This window comes from Heterodontus francisci, chromosome 11 (assembly GCF_036365525.1).
Source record: "Heterodontus francisci isolate sHetFra1 chromosome 11, sHetFra1.hap1, whole genome shotgun sequence".
Classification (NCBI taxonomy): Eukaryota; Metazoa; Chordata; class Chondrichthyes; order Heterodontiformes; family Heterodontidae; genus Heterodontus; species Heterodontus francisci.
The window spans coordinates 75982369-76006441 of NC_090381.1; the positions used below are offsets into that span (position 1 = coordinate 75982369).

Here is a 24073-nt window from a genome sequence, read left to right on the forward strand (position 1 = left end):
AAACACAAAGTTACAGCATCTATGGAATCTTTTCAGTTTTGAAACACAAACCTCCAAAATTTAACAAAGAATGGAAGCACTCGTAACAATAGACACATCAATAACAAAAAGAAAATTGAAGTAGGTATAGGGCCACTAAAGGATAAACAAGATAAACTCATTGGTAATGAAAAGAAATGTCCATTTGCTTGCATTGCTCAGTGATCATTTCCCATGATTTAGACTTAAGGGGGGCAAACTTCTTGATGGTTGGCCCAAAAGCTTTCTTAATGCCATCATACATTCGTCTGATGTTTCCGGTGTCGGAGGCCAGCTGAATACGACTGCATAGGTGTTGCCAGTAGTCATTTGCACAATGCCTGGCTGTTCTTTGTGCTGCGCTTCCAGCTACTTTATGAGCTACGGATGTTAACTCGCTGGGGGCTTTCTTGTAGTTCAACAGTGCAGTGCGCTTAGCGGCTATGACAGTTTCCAGCTCTTCAAAGTGAGATTGAAACCAGTCTGCATTCTGCTTCTCATGTTTGCCAAAGATGGTCATTGCTGAGTCATAGATGGCATCTCTGATGTGGGCCTACTTCAACTGCCCAATCTCTGCCAGTCATGGATGAGCTGGACGAACAACCAACAAAATCGGAACTCAGTGATGCCATTGATTCTCTAGCCAGTGGAAAAGCCCCTGGAAAGGATGACATTACCCCTGAAATAATCAAGAGTGCCAAGCCTGCTATACTCTCAGCGCTCCATGAATTGCTTTGCGTGTGCTGGGATGAGGGAGCAGTACCACAGGACATGCGCGATGCCAATATCATCAACCTCTATTAGAACAAGGGTGACCGCAGTGACTGCAACAACTACTGTGGAATCTCCCTGCTCAGCATAGTGGGGAAAGTCTTCGCTCGAGTCGCTTTAAACAGATTCCAGAAGCTGGCTGAGTGTGTCTACCCTGAGGCACAGTGCGGCTTTTGAGCCGAGAGATCGGCCATTGACATGCTGTTCTCCCTTCGCCAGCTACAGGAGAAATGCCGCAAACCGCAGATGCCCCTCTATATTGCTTTCATAGATCTCAGCAAAGCCTTTGATCTCGTCAGTGGACGTGGTCTCTTCAGACTACGAGAAAAGATCGAATATCCACCAAAGCTACTAGGGATCATCACATCATTCCATGACAATATGAAAGGCACAATTCAGCATAGCGGTGCCTCATCAGACCCCTTTCCTATCCTGAGGTGTGAAACAGGGCTGTGTTCTCGCACCTACACTGTTTGGGATCTTCTCACTGCTGCTCTCACATGCGTTCAAGTCTTCAGAAGATCAGATGGCAGGTTGTTCAACCTTACCCGTCTTAGAGTGAAGACCAAAGTATGGAAAGTCCTCATCAGGCAACTCCTCTTTGCTGACGATGCTGCATTAACATCCCACACAGATAAGTGTCTGCAGAGACTCATCGACAGGATTGCAGCTGCCTGCAACGAATTTGGCCTAACCATCAGCCTCAAGAAAACGAAAATCATGGGACAGGATGTCAGAAATGCTCCATCCATCAATATCAGTGACCACACTCTGGAAGTGGTTCAAGAGTTCACCTACCTAGGTTCAACTATCACCAGTAACCTGTCTCTTGATGCAGGAATCAACAAGCGCATGGGAAAGGCGTCCGCTGCTATGCCCAGACTGACCAAGAGGGTGTGGGAAAATGGCGCACTGACACGGAACACAAAAGTCCGAATGTTTCAAGCCTGTGTCCTCAGTACCTAGCTCTATGTCAGCAAGGCCTGGACAACGTCTGTCAGCCAAGAACGACGTTTCAACTCATCCCATCTTCGCTGCCTCCGGAGAATCCTTGGCATCAGGTGGCAGGACCGTATCTCCAACACAGAAGTCCTCGAAGCGGCCAACATCCCCAGCATATACACCCTACTGAGCCAGCGGCACTTGAGATGGCTTGGCCATATGAGCCGCATGGAAGATGGCAGGATCCCCAAGGACGCATTATACAGCGAGTTCGTCACTGGTATCAGACCCACCGGCCGTCCACGTCTCCGCTTTAAAGACGTTTGCAAACGCGACATGAAGTCCGGTGACATTGACCACAAGTTGTGGGAGTCAGTTGCCAGTGATCACCAGAGCTGGCGGGCAGTCATAAAGGCGGGGCTAAAGAGTGGCGAGTCGAAGAAACTTAGCAGTTGGCAGGAAAAAAGACAGAAGTGCAAGGAGAAAGCCAACTGTATAACAGCCCCGACAACCAATTTTATCTGCAGTGCCTGTGGAAGAGTCTGTCAGTCTAGAATTGGCCTTAATAGCCACTCCAGGCGCTGCTCCACAAACCACTGACCACCTCTAGGCGCTTACCCATTGTCTCTCGAGACAAGGAGGCCAAAGAAGAAGAAGAAGAAAGAAGAGTGGATGAACTTAAAGAGAATATTAATACAATTGGGATAGAAATGGAGAAAACAATTGATTAGCAAAACTAAAAGAGGATAAACCCTGTATGTGGATAGTATGTATCTATGCATACTCAAGGAAACTAGGAAGGATTTATCAGAGGCACCAGTTTATATATACAAATGTTCCATAGAAAGGGGGGTAGTGCCAGAGGACTGGTTGTTCCTAAACACAAAAAGGGAGATAGAACAAAACCTGGGAACTATAGACCAGTCAGCTTAACATCAGTGATAGGGAAGATACTGCAATCTATAATAAACTAAGTGATATAACAGCATCTAGCGATAGAAAATATAATGAAACAAGTGTACATGGGTCCTGAAAGGCTAAGCCACGCTTAAGTAACCTGATAGAATTTGTTGAAGATGTAAGAGAAAGAGGAGACAAGGATAATGTTGTAGATGTCATATACATGGATTTTCAAATGACCTTTGATAAGGTACTTTATGGTAGGCTCTTGACAAAGGTTTGGGCAAGTGGAATCAGGGGACAAATACCTAGTAAAGTGACTAATAATGAGAAAACAGAGAGTAAGGATAAAGGGTAGTTATTCAGATTGGAGGAAGTTAGAAAGTGGCAATCCACAAGGATCGGTGCTAAGACTGTAGGACAAGCAAGTTAAAAACGATTATTCACAAGTCTCGTCCTATTTAACTACAGATTCAACCCAATAAGGAAATAAATGCCAATACTCGTAAGTTCTTTGGAGTACCTTAAGTTTTACTCCATATGGCTTTTAAAAAAAATAAACGTGCCTTACAAGATTAAAGATTACATGTAGATTACATAGAATTCCAGTAAAATAGTACTAAAATCCCAGTGAATATTATTGTAAAATCAATGTTATAAACGATACCCATGGACTCTCACCTAGTTTGTGTCTTTAATCTCATCACGTTCCCACTGATCGATAATCAGTCGTTTAGAAAGGATCTTCTTCCAATAGCTGGCCAGGCTATCTTGACTGCAATGCCAAGTAAAGGAAAAGGGATGCCCTCATATCCAGAATTGACCCTCACTCTCCCCTTGTGCACGTTATCACTGGGATCAGTGATAGGGTATTTCCCTGCATGATCAATCACAGTGCCTGATCAATATCTTTTCCTATATTTCCATCCCACTGCCTGTACAACCCCACACACACAAGGGCGGCACAGTGGTGCAGTGGTTAGCACCGCAGCCTCACAGCTCCAGTGACCCGGGTTCAATTCTGGGTACTGCCTGTGTGGAGTTTGCAAGTTCTCCCTGTGTCTGCGTGGGCTTCCTCCGGGTGCTCCGGTTTCCTCCCACATACCAAAAGACTTGCAGGTTGGTAGGTTAATTGGCCATTATAAATTATCCCTAGTATAGGTAGGTGGTAGGGAAATATAGGGACAGGTGGGGATGTGGTAGGAATATGGAATTAGTGTAGGATTAGTATAGATGGGTGGTTGATGGTTGGCACAGACTCGGTGGGCCGAAGGGCCTGTTTCAGTGCTGTATCTCTAAACTAAACTAAACTAAACACACATTCCATTTGCTGAGGATTCAGACTCGAATGAAATAAATAATGACACTGGCAAAGGTATAGGATGACAAAATTCTCAAACTAACTTTATTGAACTATGCTTCAAAATCACAAGGATATGAATAGCACACTGATAGCTGATGAACAAGTGAAAAATACCATGCAAGACCTCTTTTAATTCAGGTGTGTCCTCATTTTATAAATATCCCACAGAAGCTGAATCTTCCCAATCCTAAAGACAACTAGCCTGTCTTACTTTAAACTATGAGATCAGAGGTTTACACATCCAGTTGTCTGGATGATATCCACAAAGCTGAATCTTCCACACAGTCCACAGCCTTGTCCTTCAATCTCTTTAACTCAACCACAGAAAACTGTCACATCCCCTCCAGCTCTCTGCTTTAACTCAACCAGGAGCCTAAAGTGTTACACATTTCCTGAACAACCTTTCTTAGACCTCTCTCTACATGTGTTCAGAAGCTGTGGCAATCAGGGATTGGTTACTCCCTGCATGATCAGCTCTGTGAGTGGTCAAGGGTGATGTTACCTATCATGGACAGAGTCCCTAGCAGATGCTAGTGATATAAGGATGAAGTAGATGGCCTCTGTTGCCAACCATGCAATTTACAAAGATAGCACCAGAACTGAAAGATTACAATTATTGAGAAAGATTGAACAGGATAGGCCATGTTTCTTGAGAAAAGAGAAGACTTAAAGGATACCTGTCTAAAATTATGAATGGGTTGGACAGGGTCAATGTGGAGAGAATGTTTTCACTTATGGGAGAATCCAAAACTAGGCACCATAAATAGAAGGACCATAAATAGAACTTCTATAATATAATGGGGAGATAAGGAGAAATTTCTTCACTCAGAGAATGCTTAAGAATGTAGAACTCAATACCACAGGAAGTGTTTGATGTAAATAACTTACATACTGTCAAAAGGAAACTATATAAGTGCATGATAGAAAAAGGAATAGAAAGATATGCAAAAAGGCTGAGATCAGGTGGATGGAATGGGAAAAGACTCATGTGGAATATAAACACCAGCACAGCTAGTTGGGCTGAATGGCCTGTTTCTGTGCTGTTACTTCTATTTAATTCCATGTCTTGGGAATGGCAAATAAAATGCTGTATGTAAATATAGAACTTTCATTCTATTCCCCCAAATGGAACAAGCTTCCAATGAAACCTATTGCTATTTACTAGCTCCTTTGCAAAATTTTAGTCAAATACAATAGTATGTTTGTTGTCCGCTGGATCATTCTTCAAATCAAAATTTACATCCCAAGCATTTTGTAATGTAAATATCTTGAAAAGAATTTTAAACAATATGAAATAATTTGCTTTGCTATGAAATTATTTATTATCTTCTCGAAAACTTAATTAATTTAATCAAGAGCTTATTTTTCTTTCCATTGAACAGTGAATTGTAAATACAGCTTACAAACCACAAAAGAGTGATTGTGAAGATTATTTGGAGAAGTAGTAGTATTAGATATAATTGTGCTAATAACCTACAGTTTCCTCTTTCATGGGAAGCCATTGCTTCTCTTGCAGAAGGTGAGGGGATTGTATTTTTCTTACCAGATGTCTGGGCATGACTCAAACTGAGCAATGAACTAGAGGTGGTTCTTGTCTGCATTGTTTCATTGTCACTTGGTCTTTTCGGAGGATATGTAGTAAGATTTATTGGAGTGAAAGCGGTAGATGTATCTATTTGTGGAATTAATGCAGGGTAGTATGTTGTATCTATAATACGGTTGGTGGGCGATTCTATTTCCTGTGCAGTCCAACCATTCAGTGATGTGGTCCAGGTCATGGAGGATGACCAAGGTATACGAGACACAAAATGTAATGATTGCTTGGATGTTACGCTGGTAGTTGTAAAAATCTTTGTTGTTGCTGTACTCATAATTTTTACAGCATAAGTTGAAATTTCTGGAGTAGTGGTCTGTTCTGTTGTCATTGCAGTACTGGGTATGGATAATAATGTAATCACAGTAGGAGTTGAAATTTCTGGAGTAGTGGTCTGTTCTGTTGTCATTGCAGTACTGGGTATGGATAATAATGTAATCACAGTAGGAGTTGAAATTTCTGGAGTAGTGGTCTGTTCTGTTGTCATTGCAGTACTGGGTATAGATAATAATGTATTCACAGTAGGAGTTGAAATTTCTGGAGTAGTGGTCTGTTCTGTTGTCATTGCAGTACTGGGTATAGATAATAATGTATTCACAGTAGGAGTTGAAATTTCTGGAGTAGTGGTCTGTTCTGTTGTCATTGCAGTACTGGGTATAGATAATAATGTATTCACAGTAGGATTTGAAATTTCTGGAGTAGTGGTCTGTTCTGTTGTCATTGCAGTACTGGGTATAGATAATAATGTATTCACAGTAGGAGTTGAAATTTCTGGAGTAGTGGTCTGTTCTGTTGTCATTGCAGTACTGGGTATAGATAATAATGTATTCACAGTAGGAGTTGAAATTTCTGGAGTAGTGGTCTGTTCTGTTGTCATTGCAGTACTGGGTATGGATAATAATGTAATCACAGTAGGAGTTGAAATTTCTGGAGTAGTGGGTAGTTCTGTTGTTAATTCAGTTGTAATTCTAGTAAGAGCTGGTTCTGTGGTCATGGATGAAGTTGAAGCCACTGGACTGCTGATCTTCTCTGTTGTTATCACTGTTGTCATTGTGCTAAGAGGAGTAGATAACAAAGTAGTCACAGTAGAAGTTGAAATATCTGTGGTGCTGAGTTGCTCTGTTGTAAATTCTGTTTTAACTGTGCTAAGTGCAGTTGATATGGTAGCCACTAAAGTTGAAATTTGAGAAATGGTACTCTCTGTTGTTACTGTGTTAATAGCAGTAGATGTCAACTTGGCCATAGCAGAAGTTGAAACTTCTGGAGTAATACTTTTCTCTGTTGTGGTTAAGCAAATGAATAAGTCCTCTGCTAAAAATAGAATACTCTGTTGATTTAGATGACCAGGACTGTCACACAGGATCTTATCTTTTGATTTTACTTTCTTTCCGTTAGACTTCATCCAATTTCTGAGATATAATAATTGACAGTCACAAACGAAAGGATTATCCTGCAGATTGAGTCCAGATGAAGCCAGAGTTCTCAAATTATCAAATGCTCCATCAGGTACATTGGACAACCTGTTTTTGGCAAGGTTAAGCTTTTTCAACATGGACAAATTGTTAAAAATGTTTTTGTCTAAGGCACTAAGATTATTTTCTTGCAGCTCAAGTTCATTCAAATTCTTAAGGCCTTTGAACGCTTTCTTTGGAAGTAGAGTAATCTGGTTCTTGCTCAATATCAGTTTTTTCAGATTAGGCAGTTTACTGAATACACCATCAGGAATAGTGGTGAGTCTGTTTTGAGCCAATGACAGTTGAGTGAGTTTCGGCATTAATCCAAATGAAGTAGCAGGAAGGCTTGAGAGCAAGTTAGACTCCAGTTTCAGTCGAGTTACTTTTGTCAAATTGTGTAAAAGTCCGATCGGAAGCTCCATGATTGAGTTCTTCTCCATATACAGTTTTTCTAATTTATGGAGTTTGGAAAAAATTCCAGGCGGGAGATGTGTTATTGTGTTATTTGTCAAAGAAAGCTCGTTTAATTCTGGGAGATTATGAAAAATATCTTCTGGAAGATCAGTAATCTGATTGTGGGAAAGTCTGAGGACTTTGAGTTTGGAAAGTTTTACAAATATTTCCCGAGAAAGATTGCTTATCTGATTTGATCCCAAGTGCAGTTTTGTAAGCTGTGTAAGTTTGTCAAATATCTGAGGAGGAAGGGCATTTATTTTATTACTAAACAACCGCAGTTCGTCTAAATTGGTAAGTTGATCAAATAATCCATTTTCTAGATTTTTGATCTCGTTATTTGCCAGGAGAAGATTTATCAGTTGTGGAAGGTTGTCAAAAATCCCAACGCTCAATGTTTCCAATGGACTACCTGTTATTTCAAGTTGTGTGAGTTTAGTGAGAGCATCCAGGGCCCCGATTTCTATTTTACTTAATAAAATATTATTAAATTCAAGCTTCGTCAGTGATGCAGGATAATTCTTAAAGGCTCCAGATCTTATTGTAGAAATTTTAGTTTGTAAAAAAAGCATCGAAGTTACATTAGATGGTATAATCGCTGGAATTTCTGTCATGGTTTCTTTACCGCAAACCAACATTTTTGAATCAAAATCACATTCAAAAGTGGAAATGGTAAAACCACACAACTGTGTAAAAAATAGAAAGCCCAAACAATGTACACGAGTCATTTTCCTGTAAAACAAAAGATGAAAATTTCATTTAGAAAGTAAATACTTTAGATTTATAGAGTGATAGAATATAAAGTTATTTAAGTTATAATTCAATTATAAATCAGATTTTTAATGACTTGAAGGACCTTACATGATCATTCTCAAAGACCTACCTGCCTTGGGCTACAAAATTCGTTCTTTAGTGCCCATCGTTTCAGCACTATGGTACCAAAATGGCATTCAGGTAGCATGGGCACACATATCATATTGGTGAGGGCATTAGCGTGGGCGCTGCAAGTATACAGTGTAGGCAGATTGTGATGTCAGTCAATGTAAAACGCAGATTTGATGTCAGCACTGTCATTTTTGACTTTGTCGTGCCAGGTGACACCCTCAGTTAAACCCGCAGAACTGAACATTTCAGCAGCAGAAAGTGCACCCCCCCCCCAACCCCCGTTAACACTATTTAAAGGGAGGTTTGCTGAATATTGCACAGTGCTCTGTTCTATTTGCAACCCCTCAGATACTGAAGCAGTCTGTGCCTGCATGCAGCAAGTTCCGGACAACATTCAGACTTAGGTTGACAAGTGGTAAGTAACATTCATGCCACACAATGGCCATCTCTAACAGGAAAGAATCGAACAATCTCCCCTTATTATGAATGGCATTACCATTGCTGATTCCCCCACCATCAACATCCTGGGGGTCACCATTAACCAGAAACGAGAGCAGTCAGATGTGTGGAATTCTACAGCAAGTAATTCACCTTCTGACTCCGCAAAAGCCTGTCCACCATCTACAAGGCACAAGTCATGAGTGTGACGGCCACGCTCCACTTGCCTGTATGAGTCCAGTTCCAACAACACACAAGAAGCTCGACACCATCCAGGACAAAGCAGCCCTCTTGATCAGCATCTGATCCACCACCATGAATATTCACTGCCTCCACTACTGGCAACAGTGGCAGCAGTGTATACCATCTGCAAGATCACAGCAGCAACTCACCATGGATCCATTGACAGCACCTTACAAACCTGTGACCTCTACACTTAGAAGGACAAGGGCAGCATGCACATGGGAACACCACCACCTCCCAGTTCACCTCGAAATCACACACCATCCTGTCTTGGAAACATATCACTTTTCCTTCACCGTCAATCCCTCAAAATACTGGAGTTCCCTCCCTAACAGCACTGTGGGCATACCAACAGCACCCATACTGCTGTGGTTCAAGACAGTGGCTCACCATTACCTTCTCAAGGGCAATTAGGGATGGGCAATAAATATTGGCCTTGCCAGCGATGCACACATCCCATGAATGAATAATAAAAAATAATTTCAGTTTAGTTGACGATTGATTTCCCTGGCTCTGCCGTGTTTGTGGAAGTTCTCTGACATTTCTAAAGCTATTTCAATTTGGTGGAGTCGACAAGAAGTGGCGTAGCATGTGGTGAAGTCCTTGGTTGTGACTTCAAGGGTTCTGGTCAGACCACTTGTTCTCAGTCATGGGTGCTGCAGTTAAGTTTAGATAATAGTCCAATAAATAGAAGCAGGCAGGACACATCAGTTCCACCAGATGTACATCCTTTGCCATTTGGGAAATCCTGAACAATTCTCGTCTTCTGAACAACCACGGACTGGATTTTGTGCTAGAAGCAGGGTTCCCGGTGCCGGGCCGAAAAGGTGGAGGGGGATCACTGCCTCTGCATTTTTGTGTCCCCACCATCCCCCCCCACCCCCCGCCACCCAGAGCGATCCTCCAGTCTTTTTGATTCAAAGTTTTAGAAGGTGGGATCTCCAGCCCGATAAAGAATTTAAGGGGACGGAGATCCTGCCTCCATGAGCTGCCAGCCAATCACAGTTCCGGCAGCTGAGCAGTATTGTCAGCGCCACTGTGAACAGTGGCACTGTCGGTACTGCAGAGGTCTCAGACCCAAGCCAAGCTCCGGAACCCCAGAACAGAAGTAGGTGAGGCGGAGTCGCCGGGGCCAGTCCAGAAGGCCCTGGCGAGGTGCATGGGGGGATGGTCGTTCAGTGCAGGGGGAGGGGAGTCCCGGCAGGTAAAGTTGCTCCCGGTGGGGGTCACCTGTGGGCCACAAATTACCCAGGGAGGAGGGACACCCCCAAAGCCTGCAGGGAGGGTCCCTCATTTTACAAGGCCTCCTCTCCACACCGTGGAGGCTCCCGCCATTGGTAAGCTCCCAGCGGCAGGAATAGGCCCTTAATTGGCCATTCATAGGCCACTTAAGGGCCTCAATTGGCCTCTGGGCAGGAAGGCCATTGTGGGAAGATAGCTGGGTGACAGGGAGGCGAAGGGCCCTGAACCCCACTGCACCCCCGCTACCCGTTGCAATGCTCTGTGCTGCCCATCCTCAGATCCCGGGTGGGGTGGGTTGGGGGGGGTCTGTAAAATTCTGGCCCACATGTGCAGAAGTGTCATCAGCTGGAGGAGCTCGAGCTCTGAGCTTTGGAGCAAATGAGAAGGTTGCACATTCCTAGGCTCAGCTAGAGCAAACACTCGGAGGCGATTGCTGGTGTCAGAGGTACGTAGGAGCTGCTAACAAAAGAGCAAAGAAGATTTACATTGTTGATGCCAGAACTGAGAGTTATATCTATCAGGTAAGATTGAACAGGCTGGGGCTCCTATCTCTAGAAAGGAGAAGGCTGACAGGTGTTTGATAGAGACCTTCAACGTTATGGAAAGGTTGCACAGGGTAAACAAAGAGATGTTTCCACTTGTGGATGAGACCAGAACTAGAGACTAAAATGCAAGATAGTCTATTAAGGAATTAAAGAAAAAAATTCTTGATACAAATATACAAAGATACAAATGCATTTTGCAGACAAAAACTACATAGTCTGTAGTAATACTCTTTAATGCATCGGTGCAGACTCGATGGGCTGAAGGGCCTCTTCTGCACTGTCTTATTCTGTGATTCTGTGACGTGACATGAAATTATAGATCAACTCTGATCAATTTCATCCCAACAAAATCCAAAATTGTACACAACTCAGTTTTCTTTGTACAAATAATGATGTTTCAGATAATTATGTTACTTACGTGACCTATCACTGAAGACAGCACTTACATTATCAGCTGATTAGAAGAAATTGGAACTCCTGTATTATTTAGAGATTTTAGCTCAGCTTTTCAAGGTGTTAAATTCTAATTGACAACAAATGCATGTATCTTTGAAAACTGAAGAACTGAAGCCTAATGGTATTCAATTTATAATTATTTTTGATTAGGTCAACTGTTTTAAAGCACTGCCCAGATCAATAATCAAGAGACTTAAAACATCCTCTGAAAACAACGATTAATATATTTTAATATTGTACAATGGAACTTGCCTTGTTAGTGAGGAATGTCCTGAAGAAATAGATTCAAACAGCCTTGTCACAAATGTCTGTCCACGCTGCTGAGAAAAATACAGGTCACATGATCCTCTGCTTCTGAAAACTCTTGATTAGGTTGTTTACTTCATCTGCAGGACATGCTGCCACATGTCTTAGTTTGATAAATACATTGGCAACTAAAGATATCACACCTTGGTCTAATCATGTTCATTAATCTTTGCACCATAAAATTGGTGTTAAAAGGTTTCTGTTTTCTCTCCCTCTTCTGAAATATTGACTACTTCTGCTGTATGGTTCTATGTGTTTTGGCATCTTTCTTGTCCATTGCCCAAGATCATTTTTCATGTTTGAGTCTTTAAATAATGGAGTTGAAACAAACTGCAGTTTGTCTTCATTATGCCTGCCCACTCCAATTGACCAGGAAACCCAGAAGTCAGACGCAAATGCCGTACCTGAGTTAGAAATGCAATGCTGAAATTTCCAAGTTCTCAACACACTGGCCCACTCTCCCTGCTGTAAGTGGATTGGAGGATTAAAATTCAGCCCATTAACTGTTTCTGCTCTATGGTTCCACATGTTTTGGCATCTTTCCTGTGCATTGCCCAAGATCACTTTCCACTTGTGAATCTAGAAAGTTTACAAGAACAAGAAAGCCTTGCTACAATTGCTTTGGTGAGACCACACCTGGAGTACTGTGCGCAGTTTTGGTCTCTAAATCTGAGGAAAGATATACTTGCTTTGGAGGCATTTCTTCAGGATTTCTTCATATCTTCCACCAAAATTATGTCAGAGGATCAGGAGAAGCCCCACAAAAATTTTACTGTGAAGTGCCTGCGTGCTCTGTGCTTGTGAGGAACGCCACAGCCACACTTGATCTTGCTCTCACCTGATCAACACACCTGAACCTTTTACTTGGGGATAGTGAGGATTAGGATCATTACCTGATTGTTAATCATTGATTTAATTCATCCTTTGGCCACTCCTTAAATATTGTGTTAAGAACATAAGAAATAGGAGCAGGAGTAGATTATACAGCCTGTTGAGTTTGCTCTGCCATTCAATATGATCATGGCTGATCCTTGGCCTCAATTCCATTTTCCCACCCACTCCCCATATCCCTTGATCCCTGAGAGACCAAAAATCTGTCTATCTCAGCCTTAAATACATTCCATGATGGAGCATCCACAACCCTTTGGGATAGAGAATTCCAAAGATTCACAACCCTTTAAGTGAAGAAATTTCTCCTCATCTCAGTCCTAAATGACTTGCTTCCTATCCTGAGACTGTGCCCCTGTGTTCTAGATTCCCCGAACAGCAGAAACAATCTCTGTGTCGACCCTATCCAGCTCCTTCAGAATCTTGTATATTTCAATGAGATTAGCTCTCATTCATCTAAATTCCAGAGAGAATGGACCCAATTTACTCAGCCTCTCACCCCAGGAACAAATATTGTGCAGCTTCACTGTACTGCCTCCAATACATGTATATCCTTCCTCAAATATGGAGACTAAAACTGTGCACAAAACTCCAGATGTTGTCTCATCGCCCTGCACAATTGTAGCAAGACCTCTTTATTCTTTGCCATGCAGGCCCCACCTGCCAAGAATGAGGCACATTAATTTCATCGCATGGACACTAAGTTTCAAATTGTTGCTGGGAAGAAGAGAAGGCCTGTTACAAGGAATTGCCAGGCCCCTGGCCGTTACAACGTTTTTGAATATTAGCAGACAGTGTTGGAACAAAGGAGCTATCCCATGCTCCCATACAATACACAGCCAAATCCTGGTCAAACCAGTCGGTCACATGACCACCCTGCTGGGCAACTTTGGGAGTTTTAAATTGTAGAGAGAGTTTTTGAACTCGCAGAAAGCTCTTGGCTCCTGGATTGAAAACAGCCTCTCCTGTCTGCTCCCATCTCTTTCTCACCAGCTTCGGAATCCATTGAAGACACATGAACCCCAAGAAAGAAAAGTCTCCTACAGTGAACAAGGTTTCAGAAGAATACTGGGCTCCAACGAAAAGCAAAATTTACCGACAAGCAAGGGCTCTACAGTGAGCTCGAAGAACCATAACAACTCTTCAGATATTGCCTCAAACCTTTCGACATTATTTTTCCTTCTGCTCTTTTCTGTCTCTATTCGCATGTGCATATCACATATGCATGCTAGCGTGGGGCGTGGCGTGTCCATAGGCGTTAACTGAATTAGAGCTTTAAGTTTAAGTTTAATAAATGTAACTTTTCTTCTTTAAACCTAAGAAAGCCTGTTTGTGCTCATTTCTTTGTCTTATGATTGGAAAGCAGTGAACAAGGATTCACCAAGGGGGAGCTCAAAACACGGTGTGTTTAAAATTAAACCCTATTACAGTAAGACCAGGTGAAGACTGAGAGGGACCCGAAGACACCTTTATCACCTGGTCATAACAGAAATTTGGATGCAAGCGTCTAGAATTTTCCCACAGACTAATGAGAGAAATTGGATGTGGGAAGTCAAATTGTTCCCAACCAAAAAAGAGCAAGACTAATACAGGTTTTCTTGTGGTTGTGTGTGATTGAATACTAACATGTCTGCAACTAAAGCTAGTCGTTCTCCAAGCCAGGGTGAAGTAACTTGGGATAAGTTGAAAGCACTGTCCATGGAGGAGTTGAAGAAAATGGCTGAGCAGTATGGGATCACTGCACGTGGCAGGGCGAGGACGTCTAAACTCCTAAGGCCAGTGGCCAACCATTTTTCCCTTGAATCTGATGAAGCAGAAGCAGTGTTAGAAGCTGACCCAGACAGGGTACTGCTAGCAACGATACAATTGGAACAAAGGAAACTTGAATTAGAAGACAGGGAAAGAGAAAGAGAGAGACAGGCGGGGGAGAAAGAGAGAGCCTTCCAGAAGGAACAGGAAGAGAAAGAGAGAGGAGAGAGAGAGAGAAAGAATATTACAGAAAAAATGCGAAGAGAGTTGAAGCGGCTTGAATTAACTAGGAGGCGACAGAATAACCCCAGTGAAAGCATGGCCAATATGGAGGAGCGTAATTCAGGGCTGGGTACAGAATTGTTAAAACTAGGTCAACTAATTCCAAAATTCAATGAGGAAGATGTTGAAACATTTTTTTGTGTCCTTTGAGAAACTGGCAAGGCAGCTAAAATGGCCAGCTGAGACCTAGTCTCTTTTACTGCAAAGCAAGCCAACTGGAAAAGCCCATGAGGTTTATTCCCTGTTGCCAGATGAGAGTTCATCAAATTATGAACTGACCAAAAATGCTATCCTCGGGGCATATGAATTACTACCCGAAGCCTATCGCCAAAAGTTTAGAACACTCAGAAAGCAAGCTAATCAAACTTATCTAGAGTTTGAAAGAAGTAAGCAGCTGGCTTTTGACCACTGGCTGAGAGCCCTGAAAGTACAAAGAACAAAGAACAAAGAACAGTACAGCACAGGAACAGGCCATTCAGCCCTCCAAGCTTGTGCCGATCTTGATGCCTGCCTAATCTAAAAACCTTCTGCACTTCCGGGGACCGTATCCCTTTATTCCCAACCTATTCATGTATTTGTCAAGATGCCTCTTAAATGTCGCTATCATACCTGCTTCCACCACCTCCCCCGGCAGCAAGTTCCAGGCACTCACCACCCTCTTTGTAAAGAACTTGCATCGCATATCCCCTCTAAACTTTGGCCCTCGCACCTTAAACCTATGTCCCCTAGTAACTGACTCTTTCACCCTGGGAAAAAGCTTCTGACTATCCACTCTGTTCATGCCGCTCATAACTTTGTAAACCTCTATCATGTCGCCCCTCCACCTCCGTCGTTCCAGTGAAAACAATCCGAGTTTATCCAACCTCTCCTCATAGCTAATGCCCTCCAGACCAGGCAACATCCTGGTAAACCTCTTCTGTACCCTCTCCAAAGCCTCCACGTCCTTCTGGTAGTGTGGCGACCAGAATTGCACGCAATATTCTAAGTGTGGCCTAACTAAGTTTCTGTACAGCTGCAGCATGACTTGCCAATTTTTATCCTCTATGCCCCGACCGATGAAGGCAAGCATGCCGTATGCCTTCTTGGCTACCTTATCCACCTGCGTTGCCACTTTCAGTGACCTGTGGACCTGTACGCCCAGATCTCTCTGCCTGTCAATACTCCCAAGGGTTCTGCCATTTACTGTATACTTCCCACCTGTATTAGATCTTCCAAAATGCATTACCTCACATTTGTCCGGATTAAACTCCATCTGCCATTTCTCCGCCCAAGTCTCCAACCGATCTATATCCTGCTGTATCCTCTGACAATCCTCATCACTATCCGCAACTCCATCAACCTTTGTGTCGTCCGCAAACTTACTAATCAGACCAGCTACATTTTCCTCCAAATCATTTATATATACTACAAAGAGCAAAGGTCCCAGCACTGGTCCCTGTGGAACACCACTAGTCACATCCCTCCATTCAGAAAAGCACCCTTCCACTGCGACCCTCTGTCTTCTATGACTGAGCCAGTTCTGTATCCATCTTGCCAGCTCACATCTGATCCCGTGTGACTTCATCTTTTGTGCCAGTCTGCCATGAGGGACCTTGTCAAAGGCTTTACTGAAGTCCATATAGACAACATCCACTGCTCTTCCTACATCAATCATCTTCGTCACTTCCTCAAAAAACTCAATCAAGTTAGTGAGACACAACCTCCCCTTCACAAAACCATGCTGCCTCTTGATAATAAGTTCATTTGTTTCCAAATGGGAGTAAATCCTGTCCCAAAGAATCCTCTCTAATAATTTCCCGACCACTGACGTAAGGCTCACCGGCCTATCATTTCCTGGATTATCCTTGCCACCTTTCTTAAACAAAGGCACAACATTAGCTATTCTCCAGTCCTCTGGGACCTCACCTGTAGCCAATGAGGATACAAAGATTTCTGTCAAGGCCCCAGCAATTTCTTCCCTTGCCTCCCTCAGTATTCTAGGGTAGATCCCATCAGGCCCTGGGGACTTATCTACCTTAATGCTTTGCAAGACGCCCAACACCTCCTCCTTTTTGTTAATGAGATGGCTGAGACTATCTACACTCCCTTCCCTAGACTCATCATCCACCAAGTCCTTCTCTTTGGTGAATACTGATGCAAAGTACTCATTTAGTACCTCACCCATTTCTTCTGTCCTTGAGTGGGCCAACCCTTTCCCTGGTTACCCTCTTGCTCTTTATATACGTATAAAAAGCCTTGGGATTCTCCTTAATCCTGTTTGCCAATGACTTTTCATGACCCCTTTTAGCCCTCCTGACTCCTTGCTTAAGTTCCTTCCTACTTTCTCTATATTCCTCAAGGGCTTCGTCTGTTCCCAGCCTTCTAGCCCTTACGAATGCTTCCTTTTTCTTTTTGACTAGGCTTACAATATCCCTCGTTATCCAAGGTTCTCGAAACTTGCTAAACTTATCCTTCTTCCTCACAGGAACATGCCGGTCCTGGATTCTAATCAACTGACTTTTGAAAGACTCCCACATGTCAGATGTTGATTTACCCTCAAAAAGCCGCCCCCAATCTAAATTCTTCCATTCCTGCCTAATATTGTTACAATTAGCCTTCCCCCAATTTAGCACCTTCACCCGAGGACTACTCTTATCCTTATCCACAAGTACCTTAAAACTTACGGAATTGTGGTCACTGTTCCCGAAATGCTCCCCTATTGAGACTTCGACCACTTGGCCGGGCTCATTCCCAAATACCAGGTCCAGTACGGCCCCTTTCCTAGTTGGACTATCTACATATTGTTTCAAGAAACTCTCCTGGATGCTCCTTACAAATCACTTTTTCAGTTTTATTTAGGTTTTTTTTCAGTTTTTTTTTACCAGAGGTAAGTTTTTTATACTTACCGGTCCGGAACTCTGCCCTCCGAGTCTTCTCCCTGGATGTAGGCCGCGAATCCCCGAGGTAAGTTTTTTATACTTACAGGTGCAGAACTCCGCCCTCTGAATCTTCTCCCTGGATGTAGGCCGCAAATCCCCGAGGTAGGTTTTTTATACTTACAGGTGCGGAACTCCGCCCTCCGAGTCTTCTCCCTGGATGTAGGCCGTGAATCCCCGAGGTAAGTTTTTTATACTTACAGGTCAGGACCTCCGCCCTCCGAGTCTTCTCCCTGGATGTAGTACAGCTCAGCTATGAGAATCTCAGGGAAGTAGTTCTGTTAGAAGAATTTAAAAACTCTCTTCCACTCTCCATAAAGACCCATGTAGAGGAGCAGCGGGTTCAGAGAGCCCAGCAAGTGGCTGTTCTAGCCGATGAGTTCGCTTTAATTTATGTCAGCTTCCCAGGGGAGAACCTTTCCTGATCACCCCCACAAATCCGAAAATGACAAAGTGGGATTGAATCCCAGGCAGTCCTGGAAGAGAAAGGAAAGGAAGAGACACAGGGGGCCCTCCTCCAGCCAAAAAGGAAGGTGCTGTGAGCAGGAGTGAGACCTGGAGACCTGTGTGCTTCCATTGTAATAAAGCAGGGCATTTAAAAGCTGTCTGCTGGAAACTAAAGGGTTAATCAGGGCACACCCACTCAGTGAAGACAGGACCCTGATGGAAAGCACAGCAGAACAAGCTGTGGCTCTAACTGCAGTAAGAGTGCAACCCAGGAAGCTTATTATGGCCAGTGCAGGAAAAGCTAATAATAATAGCCTCGGATATGTCTTCCTTTTCCCTCAGCCGAGGATTCCCCCTGCCCCCAATGTGGTTGACAGCGCCCTCAACCATGTCCGGCCCTTTCCCGCACCTCTACCCTCACTCCTTCCCTTCCCTCCCATAACCGTGACAGGGTTCCCCTTGTCCTCACTTTTCACCCCACCAGCCTTCACAACCAAAGGATCATCCTCCGCCATTTCTGCCATGTCCAGCATGATGCCACCACCAAACGCATCCCTCCCTCCCTCCCCTGTCAGCATTCCGAATGGATCGTCCCCTCCGCAACACCCTGGTCCACTCCTCCATTACCCCGACACCTCATCCCCTTCCCACGGCACCTTCCCATGCAATCACAGGAGGTGTAATACCAGTCCTTTTACCTCCTCTCTCCTCATTATCTCAGGCCCCAAACACTCCTTTCAGGTGAAGCAGCGATTTACTTGTACTTCTTTCAATTTAGTATGCTGTATTCGCTGCTCACAATGTGGTCTCCCCTACAAGGGGGAGTCCAAACACAGATTTGGTGACCACTTTGCGGAACACCTTCACTCAGTCTGAAAACATGGCCCGAGCTTCCGGTTGCATGCCATTTCAAAACTCCTCCCTGCTCTCATGCTCAATCTCTGTCTTGGGCTTGCTGCAGTGTTCCAGTGAGCATCAACACCAGCTCGAGGAACAGCATCTCATTTACCGATCATTATTCTGTCATTTAACACCCTCTCTGCACTAACACTTTGTCTTTCATGACATCCTTTGCCTTTGCTCCATGACCTTCTGGTCAGTTATTCTCTGTGACCCTCTGTCCTATCAACACCTTCCCTTTTGTTCTCTTTTGCCCCCACCCCCGCTTTATTTGCTTAAAACCTATTACATTTCTAACCTTTGCCAGTTCTGATGAAAGGTCTTTGACCAGAAACGCTAACTCTGCTTCTGTCTCCACAGATACTGCCAGACCTGCTGAGTATTTCCAGCATTTTTTGTTTTTATTTGTAAAAAGCAGATTGGGCTTGACTAATCCAATTGAATCTTTTGATGAAGTAACAGAGAAGGTTGATGAAGGGAATGCTGTGGATGTTGTCTATATGGATTATAAGCAAGGATTTGATAAAGTATCATAAAAAAGGCTGGTTAACAAAATTGAAGCTTATGGAATAGGAGGGTCGCTGTCCAATTGGATAAAAAAACTGGATTAAGGATGGTAAATGATTGTTTTTCAGACTGGAAGAGGTAAACAGCAGTATTCTGCAAGCATCAGTCCTAAGACCACTGTTTTTTTTTGCTATATATAAATGACTTGGATCTTGGAATAGACAGTAGAATTTCAAAATTTGCTGATGATACCAAACTTACAGAAGCGGCAAACAGTGAGGATGATACGAACCACCTGCAACAGGATATAGATAGGTAGCAGAATAGGCAGACAAGTGGCAGATTGAATTTAATACTGATAAGTGTGAGGTGATGCATTTTGACAGAAGGGATAGGGTGAGGCAATATAGAATTAATAGAGCCATTCTAAAGAGTGTGCAGGAACTGAGGGACCTAGGAGTGCATGTGCATCAATCTTTGAAGATGGCAAGACACGTTGAGACAGTAGTTAGCAAAGCATATGGGATCTTGGGCTTCATAAATAGAGGCATAGAGTATAAAAGCAGGGAAGTTATGCTGGACCTTTATAAAGCTCTGGTTAGGCGCCAACTAGAGTATTGCATCCAGTTCTGGTCACCACACTTTAGGAAGGAAATGAGAGTCCTTGAGAGGGTGCAGAGGATATTTTCCAGAATGGTTCCAAAAATGGGGGATTTTAGTTATAAGGTTAGGTTGGAAATGTTAGGGTTGTTCTCCCTGGAGCAAAGGAGATTGAGAGGAAATTCGATAGAGGTGTACAAGATTATGACAAGCTTAGATAAGTAATTCAAGGAAAAATACTTCCTGTTAACTGATGGTACAAGGTCTAGAGGTCACAGATGCAGGGACAGGTCAAAGGTCAAGAAATGCAGGGAGAATGTCAAGAAGAATTTTTTTACACAGCAACTGGTAATGACCTGAACCTCAGTGCCCACAAGGGTGGTGGAAGCAGAGACCATCAATGATGCCAAAGAGAAATTGGATGAGAGCTTGAAGGAAATAAACATGCAGGGCTACGGGGATCCGGGGATCAAGTGGGGGAGTGGGACTGACTGGATTGCTCTCCAGACTGGAGAGCCAGCTTTGTTTGATGGGCTGAATGGCCTCCTTCTCTGCCTTAAATGACTTTATGGCTGGATTTTATGGGTCCCCCTGAGACATAGAATTTCAACGGGAGGCTGGAAGCAGAGGGCCCATTGCCAAGCGATTTTGCCAGGGGCAGTAAAGGCCGACAACTGCCTTCCCACCCAAAGGCCAATTGAGGCCCTTAAGTGGCTGCCTCTGCCACACGGGGAGCTTGCCCAGTAATATGAGACGATCTCCCTGCTGGCTTTAGGGAGGAGGGCCACCTCTGAAAGCAATCTATGGCCCACGGAGGACCCCCGCCAGCAAAACCTACACCTCCATAGACAACCTTCCCCCTGGATATCATGCCCACCCCTCCACCCCACCTTGCTCGGGCCTTACGGACTGGCCCCAACGATCCCGCCTCACTTACCTGAGGTCTGGGCTTCCAGTGCTAGCCCTGGGTCCAAGGCTTCTGCAGTACCGACAGTGGTCACCTCTCCTGGTGGTGCTGCCAATACTGCTGAGTTGATGGCCCAGTGATTGACCGGCAGCTCTTGGAGGCAGGATCCCCGTCTGTAAAGGGAAGCTCAAAAAGCCCAACCTCGCCTTTTCAGTCCGGAGCTGGGAGCCCCGCCAGGTGCACAAAATCCAGCTATGTAACTCTATGTCTCTCGGACTAATGTTTACTTTAGCTACTCTCCTAATTGTTAAATACATGTAAAAGCTCTTACAACCTGTTTTTATATTCCTGGCTTGTTTACTCTCATTCTATTTTTTCCCTTTTTATCAACTTTTTGGTCGCCCTTTGCTGTTTTCTAAAACAGCTTGAATCCTTAGGCTTACGACTATTCTTTGCAACATTATGAACCTCTTCTTTTAATTTAATGCTGTCATTAACTTCCCTGGTAAGCCACGGATGAATCTTTCTTGCTGAGCTTTTGTTTGTTAATGGAATTTATTTTTGCTGAACATTTTGAATTTTTACTTTTAAATGTCTCCCATCTTTTATTTGTACTCTTGTCCTCTTCAAATTTATTAGTACACATACCTTCTAACAAATGTTTACAGGGTGGTCAGCTGGGTCCAAGTCACCTCCGTTTTTTCCTTCAGTCCTTTACCCAGCTTTCCTGGCTGAGTAGGATCATTCACTTGGCACTATTGGCTGAAGATGTTCGCAAATACTTCATCCTTATCTCTTAGACTCATACGCTAAACTCTGTCACAGTTGAAGGACCCTTCCGTTTTGGGTTTTTATGACAAAACAACCACGATGATGATCACTTTTTTTCTGGTGTTATCTCATAAATGGCCAAATCGATTGAATCTAATTTAACAAATTATAATTTTATCTCATGGCTTCTGGGTTGCTAGTCCAGTACCATTACCACTACGCTATTGTACCCTGTATGATAAAACATGTCTCTGTTACTGAAGAAGGTTTGTTTAAATAGGTGCAGACTTGAAATTAATACCTGTAATGATATTTTCCCTTTTGTGCAGTTATTAAATTTCACAAATGCCTTTTCAACAAATGAAATAAAGCTGCCCTACTGCAAACTATGATTGAATAAAAAATGAGCATCCAGGAAGAAAATCTGAATTATCAAATAAAATAGATCAAACTCTTCATAAACCTGTCACTTTTAAATTGTCATACAAAATTGCTAACGATAGCAATAAAGTCAGTGGGTTAGATACAGTTTGAGTGAAGTGGCCATTAACTCACACACCCAGCAGTGGAGACATAAATCAAACAAAAGCAAAATACTGTAGATGCTGGAAATCTGAAACAAAAACAGAAAATGCTGGAAATACAGCAGGTCAGGCAGAATCTGTGGAGAGAAAAGCAGAGTTAACGTTTCAGGTCTGTGACCTTTCATCAAATTGGAAAAGGTTAGAAATGTAATAGATTTTGAACAACTGAAGGGGAGAGGGGGGAAGAAGGAAACAAGGGAAGGTCTATGATAGGGCGGTGGGCAGGAAACATTAAATGACAAAAGGTTTCATGGAACAAAATCAAGTTAAGAAACAAAAGATGTGTCCGGATGATGGCAGTGTAACAGCCATCCAAACACAAAGTAAAAGAAAGAAACCAGGTGTGGGGGCGGGGTGAGGGGGAGGGGGGGGGAGGGGGTGGGGGGGAGAACAAAAAACAAACCAGCAAAAAAAAAGGAGAAAAGGCAAAAAAAGGGAGCAGAGGTTATGATCTAAAACTATTGAACTCAATGTTGAGTCCGGAAGGCTGTAAAGTGCCCCATTGAAAGATGAGGTGCTGTTCCTCGAGCTTGCATTGAGCTTCATTGGAACATTGCAGCAGGTCAAGGATAGAAAAATCAGAGTGGGAGCAAGGTGGAGAATTAAAATGACAAGCGACAGGGAAGCTTGGGATCGCGTTTGCGGACTGAACGGAGGTATTCCACAAAGCAGTCACCCAGTCTGCATTTAGTCTCCCCAATGTAGAGGAGAACACGACAACAAAAACAAGAAATGTTGGAAATTCTCAGCAGGTCTGGCAGCATCCGTGGAGAGAGAAGCAGAGTTAACATTTCAGGTCAGTGACCCTTCATCACAACTGCCAGACCTGCTGAGTATTTCCAGCATTTCTTGTTTGTGTTTCAGATTTCCAGCATTTGCAGTATTTTGCTTTTATTTTAGAGGAGACCACATTGTGAGCAGTGAATACAAAATACTAAACTGGAAGAAGTGCAAGTAAAGTACTGTTTCACTTCAAAGGAGTGTTTGAGGCCTTGGATGGTGGGAAGAGAGGAGATAAAAGGGCAGGAGCTTCTTCTGTGCTTGCATGGAAAGATGCCCTAAGAAAGGAAGGGTTTGTTGGGGGTAACTGAGAAGTGGACCAATGTGTCACAGAGGGAACGGTCCCTTTGGAATGCTGGGAGGCAAGGGAAGATGTATTTGGTGGTGTCATCAAACTGGAGGTGATAGAAATGGCATAGGATGATCCATTGACTATGGAGGCTGATGGGGTGGAAGATGAGGACAAGAAGAACCCTGTAAGGGTTCTGGGAGGGAGCGGAAGGGGCGAGAGCAGAAGTACATGAAATAGATTGGCCACAGTTAAGGAAAAAGGAAGACCTATTGGAAGTGGTGGTATGGAAGATTACATCATCCAAATAGATGCAATGAAGATGGAACAACTGGGAGAATGGAATCGAGTCCTTGCAAGAAGTGAGTTGTGAGGAAGTGTAGTCAAGGTAGATGTGGGAATCCGTAGACTCATAGTGTATATTGGTTGATAGCCTCTCCCCAGAAATGGAAACAGAGAAGTCATGGAAGGGAAGCAAAGAGTCAGAGATGGACCATGTGAAATTGAGAGAAGGATGTAAATTGGAAACAAAGTCAACCATGTTGTACAAACTGTTGCTTTATTGTAATCAGCCCTATACAGGCTTCCTTTTGCTGCTTATCATTGAATTTCTGGAATTGGAACAGTGCTCTGAGAGATTTGCAGAGCCAAGCTGTTAATCTATTTACACAGAAAAGTTATTGCACAACTTATTTCAATTTCACTTGAATTGTAACTTCGGTTTTCATCCATAACAGAGGAAATCCCCTCCTGAATATCAAATTGACCAATTTACCTCTGGGCTAAATGTATCATTTATCACAGACAAGTTAACCATGTAAATAGGATCTACTTTAGCTTCATG

The 24073-nt window shown here is 43.3% G+C and overlaps 1 protein-coding gene across 1 annotated transcript; it reads right to left on the minus strand.

The window, feature by feature from the left end:
- Window positions 1-3540: 3540 nt before the first annotated feature.
- LOC137375308 (leucine-rich repeat-containing protein let-4) lies at window positions 3541-20953 on the minus strand. Its single transcript, XM_068042274.1, has 4 exons — window positions 20836-20953; window positions 17569-17677; window positions 11557-11621; window positions 3541-8227 (listed from the first exon to the last, which is right to left on the minus strand). Exon 4 carries the CDS (start codon window positions 8221-8223, stop codon window positions 5317-5319), a length of 2907 nt encoding a protein of 968 aa, XP_067898375.1. The 5' UTR covers window positions 8224-8227; window positions 11557-11621; window positions 17569-17677; window positions 20836-20953; the 3' UTR covers window positions 3541-5316.
- Between the last annotated feature and the right edge of the window lie 3120 nt (window positions 20954-24073).

Bases quoted from the DNA above. Each gene is read 5' to 3' on its own strand.
- LOC137375308 (XM_068042274.1), bottom strand. From the start codon at position 8,223: ATGACTCGTGTACATTGTTTGGGCTTTCTATTTTTTACACAGTTGTGT.